Consider the following 21,844-nt stretch of genomic DNA (forward strand, 5'->3'; position numbering starts at 1 on the left):
TATGTATTTCCTACTGCACAAGAGGCGTGATCAACGAGCATTAGTCACGCAACTGGATAGTCCTTCAACCAATCAGATCAACGATCCGGGTGACGTACTTTGCAGAGCGATGCGAAAACTCCAGACAAGTTTACCGTGTGTCTCAGCTCCCTAGTTCAGTAGTCAGGGCACTGATCAGGGAATCAGCCACATTCACTTGCATGATATACTGATTCACGACCTAGGGAACTAGGGAGCTGATTGAGATGCAGGTTTAGTTTGTATTGGTTTGTAGCATTGATCCGTGGTTTGCAGAAGAAGCAATGGCAAAGAGCGATTTTTGCAGGTTGTGCAAAAAAACATGAAAGTGATCGGTATTTACACCCACTCGAGCAATTTGTTTGCTAACTAAAGAAGTCATTCAGCATCGTCGAGAGTTTAAAAGGCGACTCTGATACTGTTCTTGTTCAGTGTAAATGAACGCGGAATATAGCCGCCCTAAACTACGTCATTGTCATGACAACCAAAAAGAATTCCAGTCAGCTCAGGCGGCGCGAGATTCAAGAAGCAGGGAGACAAAACATATAGAGCAAATAATAAAAATATTGTCTACCATCAAGGGGCATTGAAGTAAAAGAGTCCTGTACTCACATCGTGAAGCAAACCACCAAAATAACAGCAGAGAATCGTCGTGTGTCATCAATCGCCGTTTGTAATCTTCCTATGAAGAGACTGTCGGATCAACGCTCTGCTACATTTCTCTCAGATAAGGGAAATGCTTAACACAATCGGTGTCACTGTGATTGTGCGTTGTTATTTTGGAGTGACGGTCGTGCGAGAGACGGGTAGATCAGATAGAGTTTGAAAGCTGCTTGCCGTCGCTTCTCTATCGTCATCGTGTTATACCCGCCAATAACGAGCAAGGTGGATAAGCCAGTCTGTGATTGGTTCCCGCAAAAGTTTAACAGCGCAGCAGAAATTAATGCACGGGTTTCCAGACTGAGTTGCCGAGCGAAATCAAATCGCCGGCAGATCAGGCTGGGTTTACCCAGACTATGGTAAAAACAGAACATTTGTAATGTTTGTGTAATGCAGACATTATAAAAAAATAAGTGCTATAGCGAGGATATAGCAGACTATTTGGGTGGGATCTATGCTAATAAGGCAGATCGTTACAAGTCATGGACGGGGCTTGTGATGTCACAGTAGGGGGAAATCTGGAACAGCGTATTTTCAAACACTTTATGGGGATTATAAAAAAAGGAGTGGGTGGATCTTTACCATTATAGGCTGGTTGTTTACACACACTGTGGACACACATCAGTGTTCTAACACTATGTATAAGTGAATTCCGCATAATAGGTCCCCTTTAAATAAGTATCCGCTCACCTCTCTTCCTGTTAAAACATGGCGGGCAAGTTTGACTTTAGCAAAGTTCCCTTTGCCGATGGTTTTGAGCAGTCTATAGTTCCCAATGTGAGGCTGTTCGTCCGTGATGGACGCCACAGAGTTCCGACAGCGTGGGAGACTCTGTCGACTCGCTGATTTTGTAGGGGGTGCTGGTGTGTCCGCATAGCCATCGACAGATGTATGCTGAAAAATAAAAGGACAGGGTGTTATATTCAAATTACATGTTTAAAAAAATTTATTAAATAAATTTTCACTTCGCTAGATGCAATTTCTTGTGCATGCCGTTTTTTTGTACAACAGATGCAATGAAAATGCAGACTGTATTCCTTAAAAAATTTTTAGAGACTAAATGTTTACATACGGTCAGTGAATCACATATGTATATATTATTTTTGTATTCAATATACAGGTGTGCTGTTACGAAAAATGTTTTGTCTTTGCATTTGGTCTGTAATTAAAGTATTATTTTGTAAAAAATCTTCTATTATTATTTCTGTGAGCTCCTCTCCTTGTTGAATTTTGATATGTTTTTTTTTTTCAGCTTAATCACCACGGTAATTTTTATCTACTAACTCCTTCAGTATTTGGCACAGACATTCTACGGCTTTTTGGCTTGCTGTAGTCAATAAACAAAAATTGTGTTACTTAAAGGAAGGATATATTCTTTGAATTCTGTTGAATGAATAATTTGTTAAGGAGCTGTTGATAAGATATTGTTGGATTGCCATATTCTGTTGTTTGAGATGCTTATCAGGTGGATAAGTTAAAAAGTTATTGACAGGCAGAATGAACATCCATTTTCAAATTCCATTTTTACTCCTTTTTGGTCACTATGGGCTGTTTTGTTAAATTATTTAGGTTGATGATATATACAGATTTTTGTTTTATCTTATGGCTTTGGTTTTGAGTTTATGGACCAAAATAAACAAAATAAATATGAGTAAAAGTCATACATAAAATTATGGTTTACAAAGAACCCATGTATGTTATTTTTTCCCAGTAAAATTATTAACTGTACCATATATTGCACTTTTGAGATATGTCAGTGCAAGTTGCTTTCAGTTAAAACAGCTCAAACATGCATTTTAGTCTGAGACTAGGCTTAAGCCTTGTCTGTGAGACCGGGGTATATCTTAATTTAGTTAATATTTTTAAAATAAACCAATAAATGTTTGACATAAGATTAACAATTTGATCTGACGTTGTTCCACCAAACTACTACTTCTACACTGTTTTGTTTCGAGGCTGCATGTCAATATCCATGGATTAGGTTTATTTGACATGTTATAAGGAACACTTTCGAGTCCAACCTTTAGTGTAATTCGTTAGTTTTAGTCGCGTTTTCGCAGTTTCCTCTATTAAATCCAGTAATGCAACAGGTACTTTTGCCTCTCAGTCCAGTTTTTGGCGGGAAAGTGACGTCGTTGCATACCCTCTATAGAGGGTATGCACGTGACGTCACCGTCGACCGTTACGACTGCGGTCACGCCCACTGAGTGGCAAAAGACTGAGCGGCAGCATTGCTTTTCTGCGTGAATGTCGCGAAAAACACACAAAACACATCCAAAACGGGAAAGTGACGTCGTTGCATACCCTCTATAGTGTGTTTAATTGAGGTTGGAGCTAAACTTATCAGGACAGTGGCTCTCCAGGAGCAGGATTGGACACTCCTGCTTTAAATAAATAAAAACAGTGAAATACAAACTCAGAATATTAAGCAAACCTGCAATAATTAATTAAATATGATAGTTTATGTATTTAATCTCACTTTATTAACCTATGTCTTTGTCTTCAAAAATGAATTTAGATAAACCAAATTTGCTTCATTTTTTTATCGCTGAATTAAGAGTGTTGAACTTTCTCCTCCTGTGTCCTATTCTTCTGTGATCCAGAATTGCAGCATAGCTGACCACACCATGAGCAGTTATTAAAGATAACACATTGAGTTAAATATCGTTAAACTGATGTGTCTCGAGACTCCTTAATTCTATTACATTCCGTTGTACTCTGGTCAGCTGTTTTTGAACACACACACACACACACAATTAATCCCATGTGAACACATCGGAATGGCATGAACATGACCCTAAATCACTGTCACAGTAAACAGGATGAAATGAAATTTTACAGCAACATCTCTTCACTGATAACGTGTTTACCTGTCACTCACATAAGATCCACCAATAACAAACCACAACCATCCAATCAACTCCCCATGAACAAAATCAAGCCCCGCCCTAAATGTTCTTATTTGAGAAGCTGTTTCACTCAGATACATGTCACATTAGGGAAGAAGAGACTATCACAACTTCCATTTCATGTTAACTTTCAGGACATTAATTTCCCGTTCTATTATTGCTCCAGGGCTCTTTGAGCTCAATCTAACAATTACATCAACATGACGAAATAAACACTGGAGCTAGTTAACTTCAGCTAGACCGCAACAGCAATCCATATCAGAAATATAAAGAAGCTACTGGATAAAGTGGAAAATGAGCCGAGACCTTCAGCCCAAACCACAGAAAGCACTTACAACAGAATCCATTACCAGTGCAGCACTGGGTCCACAGGAGTGAAGCTTTACCTGAGACTGTGTCTACGGTAGGAAATCTGATATGTTTTGGCAATCATAAAAGCTCTCATTTTGAACATCATGAAACATTATTGGTTTTAAGCTACATAAGAATGGAAAAGCCTTGTAGAAAATGACTTCCCGTATCCAATAAAATAATCAATAAATGAATAATAGGAATTAAGGAAAGTCGAGACCTGCTCATATCAAATCAGACGCAAAGGCACAAAACTTCTCTCCTTCCTCCTCTGAAAAAAGTCTGCATGCCTGAATAAAAGTGAAGTGCACTTCAGTCATTCACATGCTGTATTGAAAAAAATCCTCTGAATATACAGACTTTCACTGACTTTCATTACAGAGTTTCATTGAAAAACAAAACCCTTTGCGAAAATGTTAACTAAGAGATAAATTACAGTCAGATGGACATCATTTAAAAAAAAAAGACATAATCAATTAGTTTAATCATAGTTTATTGGTTATTTTTACAAAACAATATCAAATGACTATCTAAACAATGCAGCTCACTATAATGATATAACAAAGAAAAAGGTCATCATTAGTAATACATGTACATTAAATATTATACAGTGCAGTAGCTAACGCTGAATCTTTAGTTTTGTAATATATTGTGTATGTCTAAGCTCTTCAATGATCTTTGCTTTATTTCTGTTCAAGTATCTTGACTCCAGACACATGCTATTCCTTCAAAGCCTCAGAAACCAATAATTCCACACTATGAAATCCACAATGAATTAAAGGGTTAGTTCACCCGAAAATGAAAATTCTGTCATTAAAGGTGCCCTAGAATTAAATATTGAATTTATATTGGCATAGTTGAATAACAAGACTTCAGTACATGGAAATGACATACAGTGAGTTTCAAACTCCATTGTTTCCTCCTTCTTACATAAATCTCATTTGTTTAAAAGACCTCCGAAGAACAGGCGAATCTCAACATAACACCGACTGTTACGTAACAGTCGGGATCATTAATATGTACGCCCCCAATATTTGCATATGCCAGCCCATGATTGAGGCATTACACAAGGGCAGTCAGTATTAACGTCTGGATCTGTGCACAGCTGAATCATCAGACTAGGTAAGCAAGCAAGGACAACAGCGAAAAATGGCAGATGGAGCAATAATAACTGACATGATCCATGATATCATGATATTTTTAGTGATATTTGTGAATTGTCTTTCTAAATGTTTCGTTAGCATGTTGCTAATGTACTGTTAAATGTGGTTAAAGTTACCATTGTTTATTACTGTTTTCACGGAGACAAGAGAGCCGTCGCTATTTTCATTTTTAAACACTTGCAGTCTGTATAATTCATAAACACAACTTCATTCTTTAGAAATCTCTCCAACAGTGTGTAATGTTAGCTTTAGCCACGCAGCATAGCCTCAAACTCACTCAGAATCAAATGTAATACATCCAAATAAATACTATACTCACATGATCCGATCCATGCACGCAGCATGCATGACGAACATCTTGTAAAGATCCATTTTGAGGGTTATATTAGCTGTGTGAACTTTGTTTATGCTGTTTAAGGCAAGCGAGAGCTCCGGGGCGGGGGAGCACGAGATTTAAAGGGGCCGCAACCTATATATCGGTGCATAGTTAATGATGCCCCAAAATAGGCAGATAAAAAAATGAATAAAAAAAAATCTATGGGGTATTTTGAGCTGAAACTTCACAGACACATTCAGGGGACACCTTAGACTTATATTACATCTTTTAAAAGGAAGTTCTAGGGCACCTTTAATTACTCACCCTCATGTCGATCCACACTCGTAAGACTTTCGTTCATCTTCGTTCATCTAACCCTAACCCTGCAATAGAGTACTTCAAAATGTAAACTATATTACCGCCACCTTCGCAGAGCTAAATGCAACTATAATGCATGAAGATATTTAGATGAGCGATAACATCATGTTGTTTCTGTATAGCTGCTTTGAAAACCGTATTGTGAAAAGCGCAATATAAATAAATTTGACTTGACTTTTATAGTATGCTGTTAATATGCTGAAACAGAGAAGCTGTGTCTCATAATTCATCCCTTAAAAAATTATGAAATGAGTAATCTTGTATCATGATAACTATATATCAGAGTCTAATTATTTTAGCTGGACTGAGGTTGTTACGACACCAAAATTTTAGATCCCAGTCAAATTTCACAATTCTCAATATCAATTTTGATACCGTAACCACAGCAAAAACTAATATTAGGCTAACTAATGTAAGTAAAAAAATCTACAACAATTGTTAAAGACAAATTAAAAGTCAGTAATACATCTGCAGAAATTTGTTTACTTTTTTTTCCCATTTAAATTTTTGCTGAAACGGAAGAAGCAACAGATCTTGTCTTCTGTATTGTGATGAACATCCGAGTGTAACAGTAGGCGGGGACTTAGTTCTATGTATCGGTTGTTGATTGAATGGTGAGATGTGGGCGTGGCTCTCAAAAATGGAGGCAGATGAACATGAGCTTGGTTTAAACGCACTAAAAAGAAGTGTCGGGAGGTTTCATCATTTTAATCACGTTTTGATTAAATATTACAAGGTCAAAAATGTAAACATATACATGGATGAATCATTTACAATAAGGTCTATAGCACACATTTACAAAATAGATAATGGGAATTTTCATTTTATGCCAACTTTTTACTTGTACACCGCTCACCTTAAACTCTTTAACTAACAGATGCTAGACTATTCTCATTCCCTAGCACAAACTACTAAAAATACGGCATACATTTTTCAAGAAACAAGAAACACAATGTTAGGACTTTCAAGAGAAACTGACTAAACTGAAGCTGTGTTCAGAAATCAGTGAATGGAAGAGTCTGTTGTGAATAATTGCTGAGTCACTTGTACAGTAACATCCTGTGACTTAGATGAACTGAGGATGACCTGTGTCTTATAACATATTAAAACTCAAGTAGAACAATGTCTGTCACTCTAACACTAGAGAAAAGACCTTCCCTCGTGGACTTACAATCACTGTGTCTCCTCTATTGTTCCTTGTGGCACACAACGACATTAAGGTAACCCAATAAAGAGCTCATCCATTTCCCCTACTCAATATTCTGTCTTTACCACCTCAGAATGAAGGTTAGTTTAAGGGCATGATTGCCATGTGTTCAATACAAGTTAAGCTTTATCAACAGCATTTGTGGCATACTGTTAATTTCCACTCATCCCCGTTTACAGTAATGATGGTCTATGGGACCAGCATTATGGAGGGTTTAAAAGCATAAATGTGAAGCATATAATTTTGTTACATTTTACTGAATTATTCAGTAAAAAAAAATATATATATATTATTTGAGCTTTAAAGTTGTCCAAATCATCATTTTAGCAGGGACTTCTTTTAGGTAGATAAACATGTGCAAAGTCAAAATTATTTTCTTTGGTATGATATTATTCCACAAATGCTGTCAATACAGTATAACTTTTGGGTAATTGAAAAAAAAAAATCTATTAAAAGAATAGAAATATCTAGTGTGTTAAGTTCTTGAAAATGGTATTCATGTGGGTTTCATATGGTTTCATAAAGTTTTTCTTTTTCTTTTGGTGATTTTTGACTTTATTATGACAGGATAGTATAGAATGGACAGAAAGCGAAGTGGGAGAGAGGGACAGGTTAGGGAAATGTCCACAGGCCGGGACTCGAACTTGGGACGCCAAAAGCGCAACGACGCTAAATGTCAGCATGCTGCCCACGAGGCTATCGGTACCGGAGCATTTTTGTCATTTTCAAGAAAAGTTCTAATGTAAAGCAAAACTCATATTTTCCTTACACCTTGAATTCATGTTACAGTACACATCCTAATCATTATTTTTATAAAGATAAGAACTTATTTTTCAAGTTGGAAAGTTTTTTTAAATAACATAAAAATAAAAAATATATTTTTTAAATTCCTAATTAATAATTATTATTGACATTTTACAGGCTTTCCTTGTCATAAAAAAGATCAGAGACTTATTGATCATGATAAACAATCATGAGGGTCTCCTGGGTTCTCTCTATTTCCTGTTTTATGTTTTTGTTTTTTTCTTTCTGCATGTTGGTTGCACCATAAAACATTCCTGGGTGTAAAGGCATACCTTTTTTTGAATTAATAGTATAGAATTTGGTTTATTTTCAAATTTAGCAATCAAATAAGGTCACAGCACCCTTAAACAAGGAAAACTGGCAAGTTCTGTCTTAGTGATGTCTTGCCTTGGATGGAAAACATATTTGAAATCAATGCAAGCAGAATTCAGCATTGCTGAAAGCTGACATTTATTCTCAAGAGGAAGCTTAAAGAACACGCATGGAGAGCTTTGAAAAAAAGACAACCTAATGCCAGGGAGGAATCTGGCCGCTCCGACACAAACCAAAATAAATGCAATGACAATTTTCAGTCAGCAGCGAGCTGGTATCTCCCTCTGCTCTTCCTGAGCAAACTTCAACACTACAGCCAAATTTGGCTGGACTCCTAAACCTTATTTTAACACCAGCACCACTCAGACCGAGAGGTTTACAGAATAAGTCACTCCTTAAGCCTCAAGAAACGAAACTAGGATCCACATTATCTTGCGTTTTGAGCATAATGGCAGAAAGCCCAATCCAGGCCTTGACAATCAGCATTCAGTGTAACTGGTGACTCAGCGAGGTATCGAATGATCCAAACACATGATACTGAACGCTGCCCAGAAGCAGATTTTGCATTTTCAGGAGGCTAGGGCCCAAATGAATAATTATGTAAAATGCTGCACTTGAATTATTAGTATATGTAGTACAAATCAAGAAGTGGAAAAAGTACACTAGCATACTTTTAAAAAGAGTACTTATTACAAAAGTAATATACTTTACTAAACTGATGTAATTTTTGGTACGCTTAACTGCATATTTGCAATTAAATGAAAATGTATTAAAGGGTCAGTTCACCCAAAAATGAAAATTCTGTCATTTATTACTCACCCTCATGCCGTTTCACACCCGTAAGACCTTCGTTAATCTTCGGAACGCAAATTAAGATATTTTTGTTGAAATCCGATGGCTCTGGTACTAAAGGTATTAAAAACATATTTAAATTGGTTCATGTAAGTACAGTGGCTCAATATTAATATTATGAAGTGACAAGAATATTTTTGGTGCACCAAAATAAAAACAAAATAACGACTTATTTAGTGATGGCCGATTTCAAAACACTGCTTCAGGAAGCTTCGGAGCATAATGAATCAGCATGTCGAATCAGCGGTTCGGAGCGCCAAAGTCACGTGATTTCAGCAGTTTGGCGGTTTGACACGCGATCTGAATCATTATTCGATACACTGATTCATTATGTTCCGAAGCTTCCTGAAGCACTGTTTTGAAATCGGCCATCACTATATAAGTCGTTATTTTGTTTTTTTTTGGCGTACCAAAAATATTCTTGTCGCTTTATAATATTAATATTGAGCCACTGTACTCACATGAACTGATTTAAATATGTTTTTAGTAAATTAACGGATCTTGAGAGAGGAAATGTCATTGCTGGCTATGCAGGCCTCACTGAGCCATCGGATTTCAACAAAAATATCTTAATTTGTGTTCCAAAGAGGGTCTTACGGGTGTGGAACGGCATAAGGGTGAGTAATAAATGACATTATTTTCATTTTTGGGTGAACTAACCCTTTAAACTTTAATTACATTTATGTCAAATGCAATTAGTTCAACAACTGTGTTTTTGACCCACTTAAATAGGACTTAAGTACATCTATCTGTAATTTCATTATTCTATTGTCATTGAAATATTGATAAAGTGTACTGCTGAATGTATTGACAAGCATTTATGGTAAACTAAACTATACTTTTATGTCATTTCTATTGTAACTTGTATGTCATGTATTTAAATATATTATAATTACACATTTGTAATGAAGTTGCAACTTGCAATTTAGTACATTTAAAATATATTAACTTTAAATGTAATTCAAATAGCACACTTCAATTAAAATTATTATCAAGTACTTTATATGCTTTAGTATAGTCTTTTTAATGTGACATTATTACAAAGTGCACTTTATAAGTGTACTTAAGTGTGCTAAGAAACAGTCATGAAGGTGTACTCTAAGTACACTTAAATGGCCTTTAATTTAATTATATTATATTATCTAAAAATTACAGTTTAAAAAACATTAAAATATAAAAATATTAAAAATAGTTTAAGTGCATATTCAACACTATTAATTTCACTTCTTTTTAACAAACATATATTATATACTGTCAACAGTTTAACTAACTTAGATTCTCTTAAAATGTTGCTTCACCATGACCTTAGTTGACCTGAAATCTGACTGCAGAACTATTCTCGAAATCCGAATATTCATCTTGTTCATTAACATAATGAAGAAATCAAAAATATGACCCCTGCAGACCCTCATGACCATGTGTCAAAGTCAAATATCTGATAATTTGACCTTTTTATTATAAGGCAATGCTTTATAAATTGTCATGTAGTGTGACTCTCCAACAACTTATTACCTAAAAAAAAATCTATATAAAGTCTTTTTGAAATTAAGATGTACACTCACATGCATTCAATATGTAAGGAAAATACAGAATGTTATTATTTTGACTTGATAGCTAGACTAAATTTAAACTCTTCTTGAACAATCAAAGTTCATTTCAGAATGTGGCACATATTTTTTTTTAAGATAGATTTTCCTTTTTTTTTTAATCATGGACACTTTTGTTCATCAATGTCCCAAAAATAGCTCCAATGAAATTTCCATGCATATTTTACTCAATTCTAAGATCAGTTTGAGAACCATATTTAGTGAGAAAAAGCAACAAATCAGTAAATCCATTTCAGTTAGAGTTCTGCCATCAGCACTATTGTTTAATTTTCCATCTATGTGCCACATTCTAGACGGACATCTTTGACTGTCTTGACACGTCTTGCACCATGAGCACTGCTTTAGGTCACCATGTTAAATAAAAGAAGTTCAACTTTTAAAATGCATCTCCAGGCCTCAGCATTCAGTTCCAATCTGCTGCACTGCGTTTAGCTGGTTTTGAACTCAGAAACGCACACTGTGTGAAAGCGTCCTTAGAAGGCAGCCAGGCAGCTCATTTGGTTTTGGAGGAGCGCTGAAGTTTCATCAGTCACAAATATATACCAAAAAAAGTGAATCCTGAAGAAAAGAGGCGAAATGAAACAGCAGCAGCTTTGCAGGCTTTCATGACACAGCATTGGCATTCCTGTTTTAGCATGACAATGAACATGCTGCCTGGACACAACATTCCCACAAGGTATACAACCTCCGTATGCACATCCCCCCTCTCCACACACATGCTCGTCTCTTTAAAAGCACTCCCTTCTCTCAAAGCCTTTCTGTTACGCAACTGTTGTAAAAGTGAAAGCCTTTCAATGCGCGTCTGCAAGAGCTCTCCAAAAACATCTGACTCTTCGATTTGTTTTGATGATGATGGCTCTGTTCAATCTCTGCATCACTTTCACTTCTATACTCTGTTGTCTAAGGACGAAACATACTATATGCAAGTACGGCAAATGTAAAACACTTCTAGCCTGATTTCATGCATAACTGCATTCTGAAATGCAACAGCACACTTTACACAATGCAATTATGCATAACGTACATTTTTCCGTTATGTCCTTATCTGTAAATCTTACAAATTCACATGAGTATTTCCATTTTGCATAAAGGTTCATCCTGACAGAAAGCGATTCTACGTTAAACTTCACAGACTTCACTGAAGTGTTGGGCAGGGTGTGGAATTTTTTCCATTAGTAAACCCAGGCTTTTTATCCAATTAATGAAGCGATTAATCAATTAACTCTTTCGCCGCCCTTGTCGGAATTTTCCATAATTTCAACCTTTCCAAGAATTTTCAGGCTATCTGTGTTTTCTATCTTATATGGTAGGGGCGATATTACACAGGTATTAAACAGAGTCCAAAATATCCAGATCACACAGGTGAAGAAGAAGCAGAAATAAGTGATTGAAGCATTGCTAATGCACATTTAAAGGGTTAGTTCACCCAAAAATGAAAATTCTGTCATTAATTACTCACCCTCATGTCGTTCCACACCCGTAAGATCTTTATAAATCTTCAGAACACAAATTAAGATATTTTTGATGAAATCCGAGAGCTCTCTGACTCCTTCATAGACAGCAATTTAATTACCACTGTCAAGGTCCAGAAAGGTACTTAAGACATTGTTAAAGGATTAGTTCACTTTCAAATTAAAATTGCCTGATAATTTACTCACCCCCATGTCATCCAAGATGTCCATGTTCTTCTTTCTTCAGTCAAAAAGAAATGAAGGTTTTTGATGAAAACATTCCAGGATTTTTCTCCATATAGTGGACTTCAATGGCCTTCAAACGGTTGAAGATCAAAATTACAGTTTCAGTGCAGCTTCAAAGCGTTCTACTCAATCCCAGATGAGAAATAAGGGTCTTATCTAGAGAAACCATCCCTCATTTTCTAAAAATTTTTTTAAAAATTTTATACGTTTTAACCATAAATGCTCATCTTGAACTAGCTCTCCTCTTCTTCTCTATTTGAATTCCAACAGTGTAGATGCTGCTAAGTGTATTACTGCCCTCAACAGGTCAAAGTTTGAACTAAATTGTCATATTCAATTTGCTAGTGCAAGTATATAACAATTAGTTCAAACTTTGACCTGAGGAGGGCAGTAACACACTTAGCAGCATCTACACTGTTGGAATTCAAATAGAGAAGAAGAGGAGAGGTAGTTCAAGATGAGCATTTATGGTTAAAACGTATATAATTTTAATTTTTTTTTAGAAAATGAGCAATGGTTTCTCTAAATAAGACCCTTATTCCTCATCTGGGATCGTGTAGAACACTTTGAAGCTGCACTGAAACATTGAGAATACATTTTGTGCACAAAAACAAAACCAAAATAACGACTTTATTCAACATTATTTTCTCTTCTTTAGGGCTGGACGATTAATCGAAAAGTAATCGAAACCGAAAATCAGAACCTCTAACCGACATCATTTTCCCATGTCGGTTATTTCGTTTTTTTAAACCTGTTAATACAGATTTCATCAAAAATATCTTCATTTGTGTTCCGATGATGAACGAAGGTCTTATGGGTTTGGAATGGCATGAGGGTGAGTAATTAATGACAGAATTTTCATTTTTGGGTGAACTAACCCTTTAAAATAATGCGATCATCAAGCATTACACTGCATATAAATCAAAACTGCCTAACTTTACGGAATGAAATGTCGACCCATGAAAAGGTACAGGATTGTGAAGCTTTGGGGGTGTTGATGGACTCAATCTACTCATCTATGTTTTGATCAACATTCTGAATCCAATCCAGATGTAGTCTTTGACAAAAATGCGATTTGTTGATTTAAAAAAAAATGCATGAAGCTAGAATAAAATGTTTTGTTGTTAAATATTCTAGGAGCTATGAAAGTTTTGTTAAAAAAATCATCAAAAATGCTGGTGCTGGCTGGCAACTTTTTAAAAAAAAAACTCTGGTGGGGAAAGAGTTATAATCAATCAAAATAATAGTTGCAGCCCTACGAAAGACAAATCAAAGGAGCATGTGGGACACCTTTTTGCATTTTTTCTACTGAATTTCAAATTCAGTAAAAGGTCACATAACTCATCTGTCACTTTTGAGTACTTGATTACTCGAGTCCATCCATGTTAAAGCACAACATGCAAATGCCTGCAGAGAAGTTTTCATCTCTAAATTCATCCCAATGTGACACAAGGTAATACTCTTATGCCTCCTTGAGTACTAAGGTCTGTTACCACAAATTAAGTGTGGTCAGCATCAACACACAAACAATGCACTGCCACTGACCAAGCATTCATTTACTTGCGTAGAGCATGTTTCTGGCTTTAGGGTCCTGGTCCCGACTGTCTCATCAATCTAGTAGTGTGGAGTTAAGATATAGGAATAGCAAAGGTCACACTACTGGCTTCTTATTTCTTCTTAAGCAAACAATGAAAGTCGATAGGAGATTATCAGCTCTGACATAACTTGCACAATTAACAAAACTCACAAAACCAACAAATGTCAACAAACATTGCTTTGCATCAAATTCATTGTGTGCATGTGCACTTTGAACCATTGAGAAAAAAATTTGCATGAGATGAGACACTAAAATACATGTTCTTTAAAATATATTTCATGAGTTCACACTTACAAATCATCAGATAGAGTAAAGGAGTATGCGTATTTGCCGTGCTGTCTGAGAAGCGGGCTCTGAGCTTGGTATTTTAAGCCAAACATAGAGTACACCCCCCGTATTCCTGGCTGTGGTAGAAACCAGCCAAGAGTGAGGAGTCGGGGTGGTGGAGGGATGCTGAAAACTGTCGAGGAACATAGGTGAGTCGACCGTGTATATATATATATAGGCCTCCTCTCATGCTGATCGGGTAGACGTGTTGATTGGATAGATCATTTGAATGTGTTCCTCCCAAACTCTGTTAATAAAACATAATTTATGCACATTTAATAAACAGGCATATATATTATTAGTGAACTTTTAAAAGAGGTTCATTAACTGCGAATACTTAATAAAAGGGGGTGTGCAAAGCAGTACCAAGTCTAATTCACATGGTCCTATTCATATCAGACCCAGATGTCGGTGCCCTGATGACAAAAAATTGAATAATTTTCCTTTAACTTTGTAATTTTTATCAGTATGGTACAATATCAATCAATCAAATCGATGTGATAAATGAGTTACTTCAAAAGTAATCTAGAAGTAGTCCGATTACCTTAAATGTGTAATGGACTACAATTTGTAAGTAATCTATACAAATATAAACAGGGACTGAATTACACTTTTTTGTTTTAATCTCTAAATCATATTTGACCTTAAAAACCTGACCTTTAAGTTATTAAAAGGCTAAATGTTCTTTTAAGGTTGTGTCTTTAAAAGGTGCCATCGAACATTTTTTTACAAGATGTAATATAAGTCTAAAGTGTCCCCTGAATGTGTCTGTGAAGTTTCAGCTCAAAATACCCCATAGATTTTTTTTAATTCATTTTTTTAACTGCCTATTTTGGGGCATAATTAGAAATGCACCGATTCAGGCTGCGGCCCCTTTAATTGCTTGCGCTCTCCGCCCCCTCCCGAGCTCTCAACTCTATCATTGCATAAACAAAGTTCACACAGCTAATATAACCCTCAAAATGGATCTTTACAAAGTGTTCGTCATGCAGCATGTCTAATCGCGTAAGTGTGGTATTTATTTGGATGTTTACATTGATTCTGAATGAGTTTGAGGCTATGCTCCGTGGCTAATGGCTAATGCTACACTGTTGGAGAGATTTATAAAGAATGAAGTTGTGTTTATGAATTATACAGACTGCAAGTGTTTAAAAATGAAAATAGGGACGGCTCTTGTCTCCGTGAATACAGTAAGAAACGATGGTAACTTTAACCACATTTAACAGTGCATTAGCAACATGCTAACGAAACATTTAGAAAGACAATTTACAAATATCACTAAAAATATCATGTTATCATGGATCATGTTAGTTATTATCGCTCCATCTGCCATTTTTCGCTATTGTTCTTGCTTGCTTACCTAGTCTGATGATTCAGCTGTGCACAGATCCAGATGTTAATACTGGCTGCCCTTGTGTAATGCCTCGATCATGGGCTGGCATATGCAAATATTGGGGGCGTACACCCCAACTGTTACGCAACAGTTGGTGTTATGTTGAGATTCGCCTGTTCTTCGGAGGTCTTTTAAACAAATAAGATTTATATAAGAAGGAGGAAACAGTGGAGTTTGAGACTCACTGTATGTCATTTCCATGTACTGAAATCTTGTTATTCAACTATGCCGAGGTAAATTCAATTTTCAATTCGATGGCACTTTTAATATTATCTAGCACATGCATGATAATAAAACCTCTAACTCAAGGCAAAAGCTAAATAGTTGATTATTAATTGTTGCATTAATTGCCCAGATAGTTGAGTAATTGTTCAAACAATAGTTAGACTATTAGTCAATTACCAAAATAAGCACTAGTTGTAGTCCTTCTCTTCAATTACTGGGAAATTGTTTTCAACCACTTGCACTTCCTGTGCTGCTGTTCATTCTTCAAATTTACACACAGACAGTAAGGCAGCAAATTGGAGGGAGGGGGTGAGAGTGTCTTATAGTTTGACAGCTGCATTGATTATAACAGAGAGAAGTGCACTGATATCCAAACCCCCTTCGACCTCTGCCAGGACACTCTGCAGCAAACAGCGCTTTACAACACTCTCATGCCTGTTATCCACATCAGCCTGTCTGCAACTTCAAGCCGAATAAGAACAGACAAGAGTGAATGCAAACCAAGTAATAAAACACAATCAATATCTGATGAACATTTCAAACTCTTCTTCTTATGGTTTACAATCCTGCATGACAATTTATATCATGAGCTCAATGCATGCAAAATGAGTTACCAGCAGTCTCCAACAACACCCATAATGCACTTAAAGAGTTAGTCATCATTTACTCACTCTCATGCCGTTCCAAAACTTTACGACTTTTCATCTTCTACAGAACACAATGAAGATATTTTGAAGAACATCAACCACAGAATACTGGTGTGGACAGACAAAAAACAAAACAAACAAAAAAAACAGACATTTCTTTTGTGTGCCGCAAGAGAAAGTAAGTCATTCAGGTTTGGAATGGCATGAGCATGACAGAATGGTCATTTTTGGGTGAACTATCCCTTTAAATTTCATGCTGAGATAGTTCTGCCATCACATGCTTCCCATTTCTGAAGTCATGATTAAGAGCTCATCGCGTTCAAGTGCTTTTTTATTGGAAAGAACAGGAATCATGGAGGACACTGTGTTTATTCTTGCCTATTTATTGGGAAAATTATTATTATTTAGCATCCCATTCACTGACAACCATATAAACATTCGTCACACTATCTAGATAGCTTGCTGACAATTCTGGAATATTGGTCAAATTCAAGCTATTTGCGCTGTGTATAAAATAGGGGTGTAAGAATACATCAATGTAGATCAATACATCGATTATATGTCTAACGATACGATGTATCGATGCACTGCCTTATGTTTATATATTTACACATTTACATTATACACATTATTTACACACTATATTACATATTTTACACATTCACACTCTCCACAGTTTCACGCAATGTCAATCTATGCATTTAGCCAACGCGTGCATTCTGTTTTAAACTACCTTTCAGAGCTCATGAAAGACGATCGGGACAGTTGATGGCCTTCCGTATTCAACTTACGGAAAAGTTAAACTTTCTTCCTAAGTTGAATACGGAAGGCGGTCTGGCGGAAGCTAGATATTTTACTTTATAACATGTTAAATATGGATATTTTTCTTACACAAACGCATTGCTTCGCTTCAGAAGGCCTTTATTTACCCCCTGGAGCCGTGTAGAGTTTTGCTTTGGATGGATGCACTTTCTTGAGCTTCATACTTGTTAGTCCCGTTCACTGCCATTATAAAGCATCAGGATATTTATTAATATAACTCCGATTAGGGCTGGACGATTAATCGAAAAGTAATTGAAACCGAAATTCAGAACCTCTAACCAACGTAATTTTCCCATGTCGGTTATTTAGGTTATTTAGACGGCGTGCGCGACTTAGCACCAGTTTTGACATTCAAGCGATTTTAGACCATCGGATGCGTATTATTATTTCGAGCTTCCGTGCTCGTGGAGCTGCATTGTGGCACGAACACTCATACAAACAGTAACGTTAGCGGAGGAAAACATGAAGATTGCGCGCACAGAGAGGAACGCAGAAAAAAGTTGTCAACGCTGTCATGTGATTTATCACTAAAGTAGCTTAGGAACTCAAAACTTATTATTGCATATATTTTTCTACTTTTGAAATAACTATTTTCAACCCACAGTTTCACAATTAATAGAGACGGTATGACTAATTCACACACGCAATCGCTCTCATTACTGGTACTGTACTCATTTATCTTTATATGATTTACAACGAGCAAAAATCTGTAGGAAATGATACGAACCATAGATAAAATAACTGCTGAAAGTGAGCTGTTATGTCAGATCACTCTTTCAATAGGAAAAAAATATCCCACCTTTAAAGGTGCCCTAGAATTAAATATTGAATTTATATTGGCATAGTTGAATAACAAGAGTTCAGTACATGGAAAAGACATACACTGAGTTTCAAACTCCATTGTTTCCTCCTTCTTATATAAATCTCATTTGTTTAAAAGACCTCTGAAGAACAGGCGAATCTCAACATAACACCGACTGCTACGTAACAGTCGGGGTGTACGCCCCAAGGGCAGAACGTCTGGATGTGCACAGCTGAATCATCAGACTAGGTAAGCAAGCAAGAACAATAGCGAAAAATGGCAGATGGAGCGATAATAACTGACATGATCCATGATAACATGATATTTTTAGTGATGTTTGTAAATTGTCTTTCTAAATGTTTCGTTAGCATGTTGCTAATATACTGTTAAATGTGGTTAAAGTTACCATTGTTTATTACTGTATTCACGGAGATAAGAGAGCCGTCGCTATTTTCATTTTTAAACACTTGCAGTCTGTATAATTCATAAACACAACTTCATTCTTTATAAATCTCTCCAACAGTGTGTAATGTTAGCTTTAGCCACGCAGCATAGCCTCAAACTCATTTAGAATCAAATGTAATACATCCAAATAAATACTATACTTACATGATCTGATGTATGCAAGCAGCATGCATGACGAACATCTTGTAAAGATCCATTTTGAGGGTTATATTAGCTGTGTGAACTGTTTTTATGCTGCTCAAGGCAAGCGCGATCTCCGGTGCGGGGGAGCGGGAGATTTAAAGGGACCGCAACCTATATATCGGTGCATAGTTAATGATGCCCCAAAATAGGCAGTTAAAAAAATGAATTAAAAAAAATCTATGGGGTATTTTGAGCTGAAACTTCACAGACACATTCAGGGAACACCTTAGACTTATATTACATCTTTTAAAAAGAAGTTCTAGGGCACCTTTAATAGTCAAGCATATTTACAGTAGAAACCTTGTAAGTGAACTATGAGGGCAAAAAAAAAAAAAAAAAAAAAACCTGAAACAAAATAATCATTCATTAATCGTAATCGAGGTAAAATGTTCAATTAATCAAGGTTTTGATTTTAGGTCATAATCGTCCAGCCCTAACTCCGATTGTATTCATCAGAAAGAACAAAGTCATATACACCTAGGATGGCTTGAGGGTGAGTAAAGCTTGGGCTAATTTTCATTTGAAAGTGAACTAATCCTTTAAATGCGATAACAGGGTTGACAGCATGGTGAGATGTACAGAGCCGATGACAGCGATCTCTAGATGTTTCCTCCACTGGTTCAGCATAAATTACTTACATTAATGACCCACGCCACACACCCAGACGACCTCTGAGCGTTTCTGTGCTTTTCATTAATCACAGTCTGTAATTACATGATTGAGACAACAGCCCCTCTGCGACCATTATCAGCAAGTCATAAAGATTCTCCCACAGGCCGCAGACCTGATACTGACTGACTGTCTTGCCGCATCACTGGAGGATTTTAACAATACAGTTCAGGAATCCTTTACATAATCAGAGCTCTGCAGGCCTATAACCTGAGATGACTTTAAGCCCACAGGAACATAAGACACTGGCTTTATAAGGCCTCTTGTCTCCAATAACTTACTGATCAAGATCCTTCCCCAATGAATGAAGATATTTTGTGCATCCAGCATCAAAATGCAAAAATCCCCAAACCACACCGCATTTCCTCATATTTTCAAATCACATTAATTTAGTGATAGACCGATATTTCTGCCACGCCAATTAACTGTCCTTGGATGTGAAAAAGATTTAAGAGCTCAGACAAAGTGGAACATCTTCAGTGATTCACTTAAATTTTGGTGGGGGGAAAAAATGTATGGCTTCTGAATAGAGCACACTTTTACAGTAATTATTTTGTCCTTTTGGAGCATGACAGAGCGAAAATTCATTGTATGGAAAGAGTTGTGTAAAGATTGTTAAAAAAAAAAGTTTCACAGAAAATAACTGCATACTACCATTGCTGAATCCGAAAGTGTACAGTAGGTACCACATTGGTTTTAAACTTATTTCATGACCACTCAAAAAAAATGTTATATATATGTTCTATATATGTGTAGTAGGAATGAAGTATGGACGTTGTCACATGGCGTATGTTATCAGTTGCGCCGCTTCACTGCCAGTAACAAATCCTCTCAAGTGGGACAGTAAGATGTCCAGTCGGCAAACTTCAGAATCTCCCTGGAAGTAGTAGTTCACCCGGCTACTTTTTACCTACTCTTTTATGAATACTATGGACATACATACTACTTGTTATAGTACACATCATACATACTACACATTATTGTTATCCAATTCTGTTGTACCGTTGTAGCCCCACCCACAGTTAAATCTCATTGGTCCAAATTCACGCTAAAATACAAATTGCTAGAAACAAGGGACAGTGTAAGTGCTTGAACTAGGTTTGTAAATTGTAATTTTTAGTTAAACTATTCCTTCACCAGACATGTTCTGTCCGAAAATATACCAACAGCTTTGTCAATGAATAATAATCAATGTCAAGAACGCTGTAAATATTGTGCAAAATAACTATTTCATTCCAGTATTTTTTTCTGTCATTAAAACTGTATTTAGCATATTAACTGTTCATCCCAGAACACCTCATTAAGTAAACTTTCAAGTAGGCCTATCGAGCTTATTACATATTAATTACAATGCAGTTACATGTAAACAATATTGAAATTAATGCCAGGACATTGAAGCATGAGGTGGGACAGCCTGCAGTGGGTCTGATGATGGGATAACAATATGATGATGATCATCAGTGTGCTGAATGGTTAACATAGGATAGGAAGGCATCACATACACCTGAACCATTCTATATAGCTATATAAGCAGGTATAGCTCTATTAATAGCTTTAAATCAACACTGAATATGACTATCAAACCTTTCAGGAGGCAAAACGACTATTTATTCAACCAATCCGGCTTATTAAACCACTAAAGCTTTTGTAAGCGTCAGCTAAAACACAAGGAGGCAAACGAGCACAAATGCATTATAATCATGAATATTCATGCAGACTGATACATTTTATCATTCACTTACATTCTCGGCGTCGCGCTCGTTCACGGTGGGCAATGGCGTTCTGGTCGACATCTTGTGTTTACAGGCCGCTCGCTCCAGCACCGGCGCTCGGTACAGCAGAGCAGCGGACCCGGGGTTAGGGAAGATAACGTGGAAGATACGAATATCCGATCGCCCTTCACACCGGCATGTCTCCTGGCCTTCAACCTACAATGCGGCGGCGGCTTTCCGGACTATAACATGCACATATCCAGGAGCGGCCCGCGTCAGCCGCGGGTGAGATAGAGACAGAGCGAGCGAGACGCTGCGGATGCGCGGACAGGACGAGTGTGTGTGTGCGTGTGTGTGTGCGCGCGTGTGTGGAGCTCAGGCTCCTGCATTGATCCACCCTGATAGAAACACACACACACACACACACACACACACACACACACAGACACGGAGGGGGAGGACGATAATAGCGCTCAGTGTTTCTGTCGTAAAATGATCAATACATATACAGCTATTTAGATGTTTATAGCGCGTATTTACTATAAATAATTAATTTTATAATATCACTTGCAGATGCTTTGTCACGACAGGCCCAATATTGCCAAATTATTTGGAGACTACGTAGTGTGTGGGAAAAGGGCATGAACATACACTGTTGCAATGTTCTTCACTGTCTCTTAAAAGAAGAAGCACACTATAATATGCTTGTCCACATTTGATCTACATCA

The 21,844-nt window shown here is 36.7% G+C and overlaps 1 protein-coding gene across 7 annotated transcripts in view; it reads right to left on the reverse strand.

Moving 5' to 3' along the window:
* Window positions 1–21,550, reverse strand: part of mark1 (MAP/microtubule affinity-regulating kinase 1) — a 63,981-nt gene extending 42,431 nt beyond the window's left edge. For 2 of the 7 annotated variants that reach the window (XM_048170050.1, XM_048170058.1), the window contains exons 1-2: window positions 21,147–21,550; window positions 1,369–1,572 (exon numbers count right to left, since the gene is read on the reverse strand). In XM_048170050.1, coding sequence (XP_048026007.1) covers window positions 1,369–1,572; window positions 21,147–21,197 — 255 coding nt within the window. In that variant the 5' untranslated portion in view covers window positions 21,198–21,550. The remainder of the gene's footprint in view (window positions 1–1,368; window positions 1,573–21,146) is intronic. The other 5 variants (XM_048170023.1, XM_048170067.1, XM_048170015.1 and 2 more) reach the window with 4 other exon arrangements.
* Between the last annotated feature and the right edge of the window lie 294 nt (window positions 21,551–21,844).

Source organism: Megalobrama amblycephala, linkage group LG2, assembly GCF_018812025.1.
Source record: "Megalobrama amblycephala isolate DHTTF-2021 linkage group LG2, ASM1881202v1, whole genome shotgun sequence".
Classification (NCBI taxonomy): Eukaryota; Metazoa; Chordata; class Actinopteri; order Cypriniformes; family Xenocyprididae; genus Megalobrama; species Megalobrama amblycephala.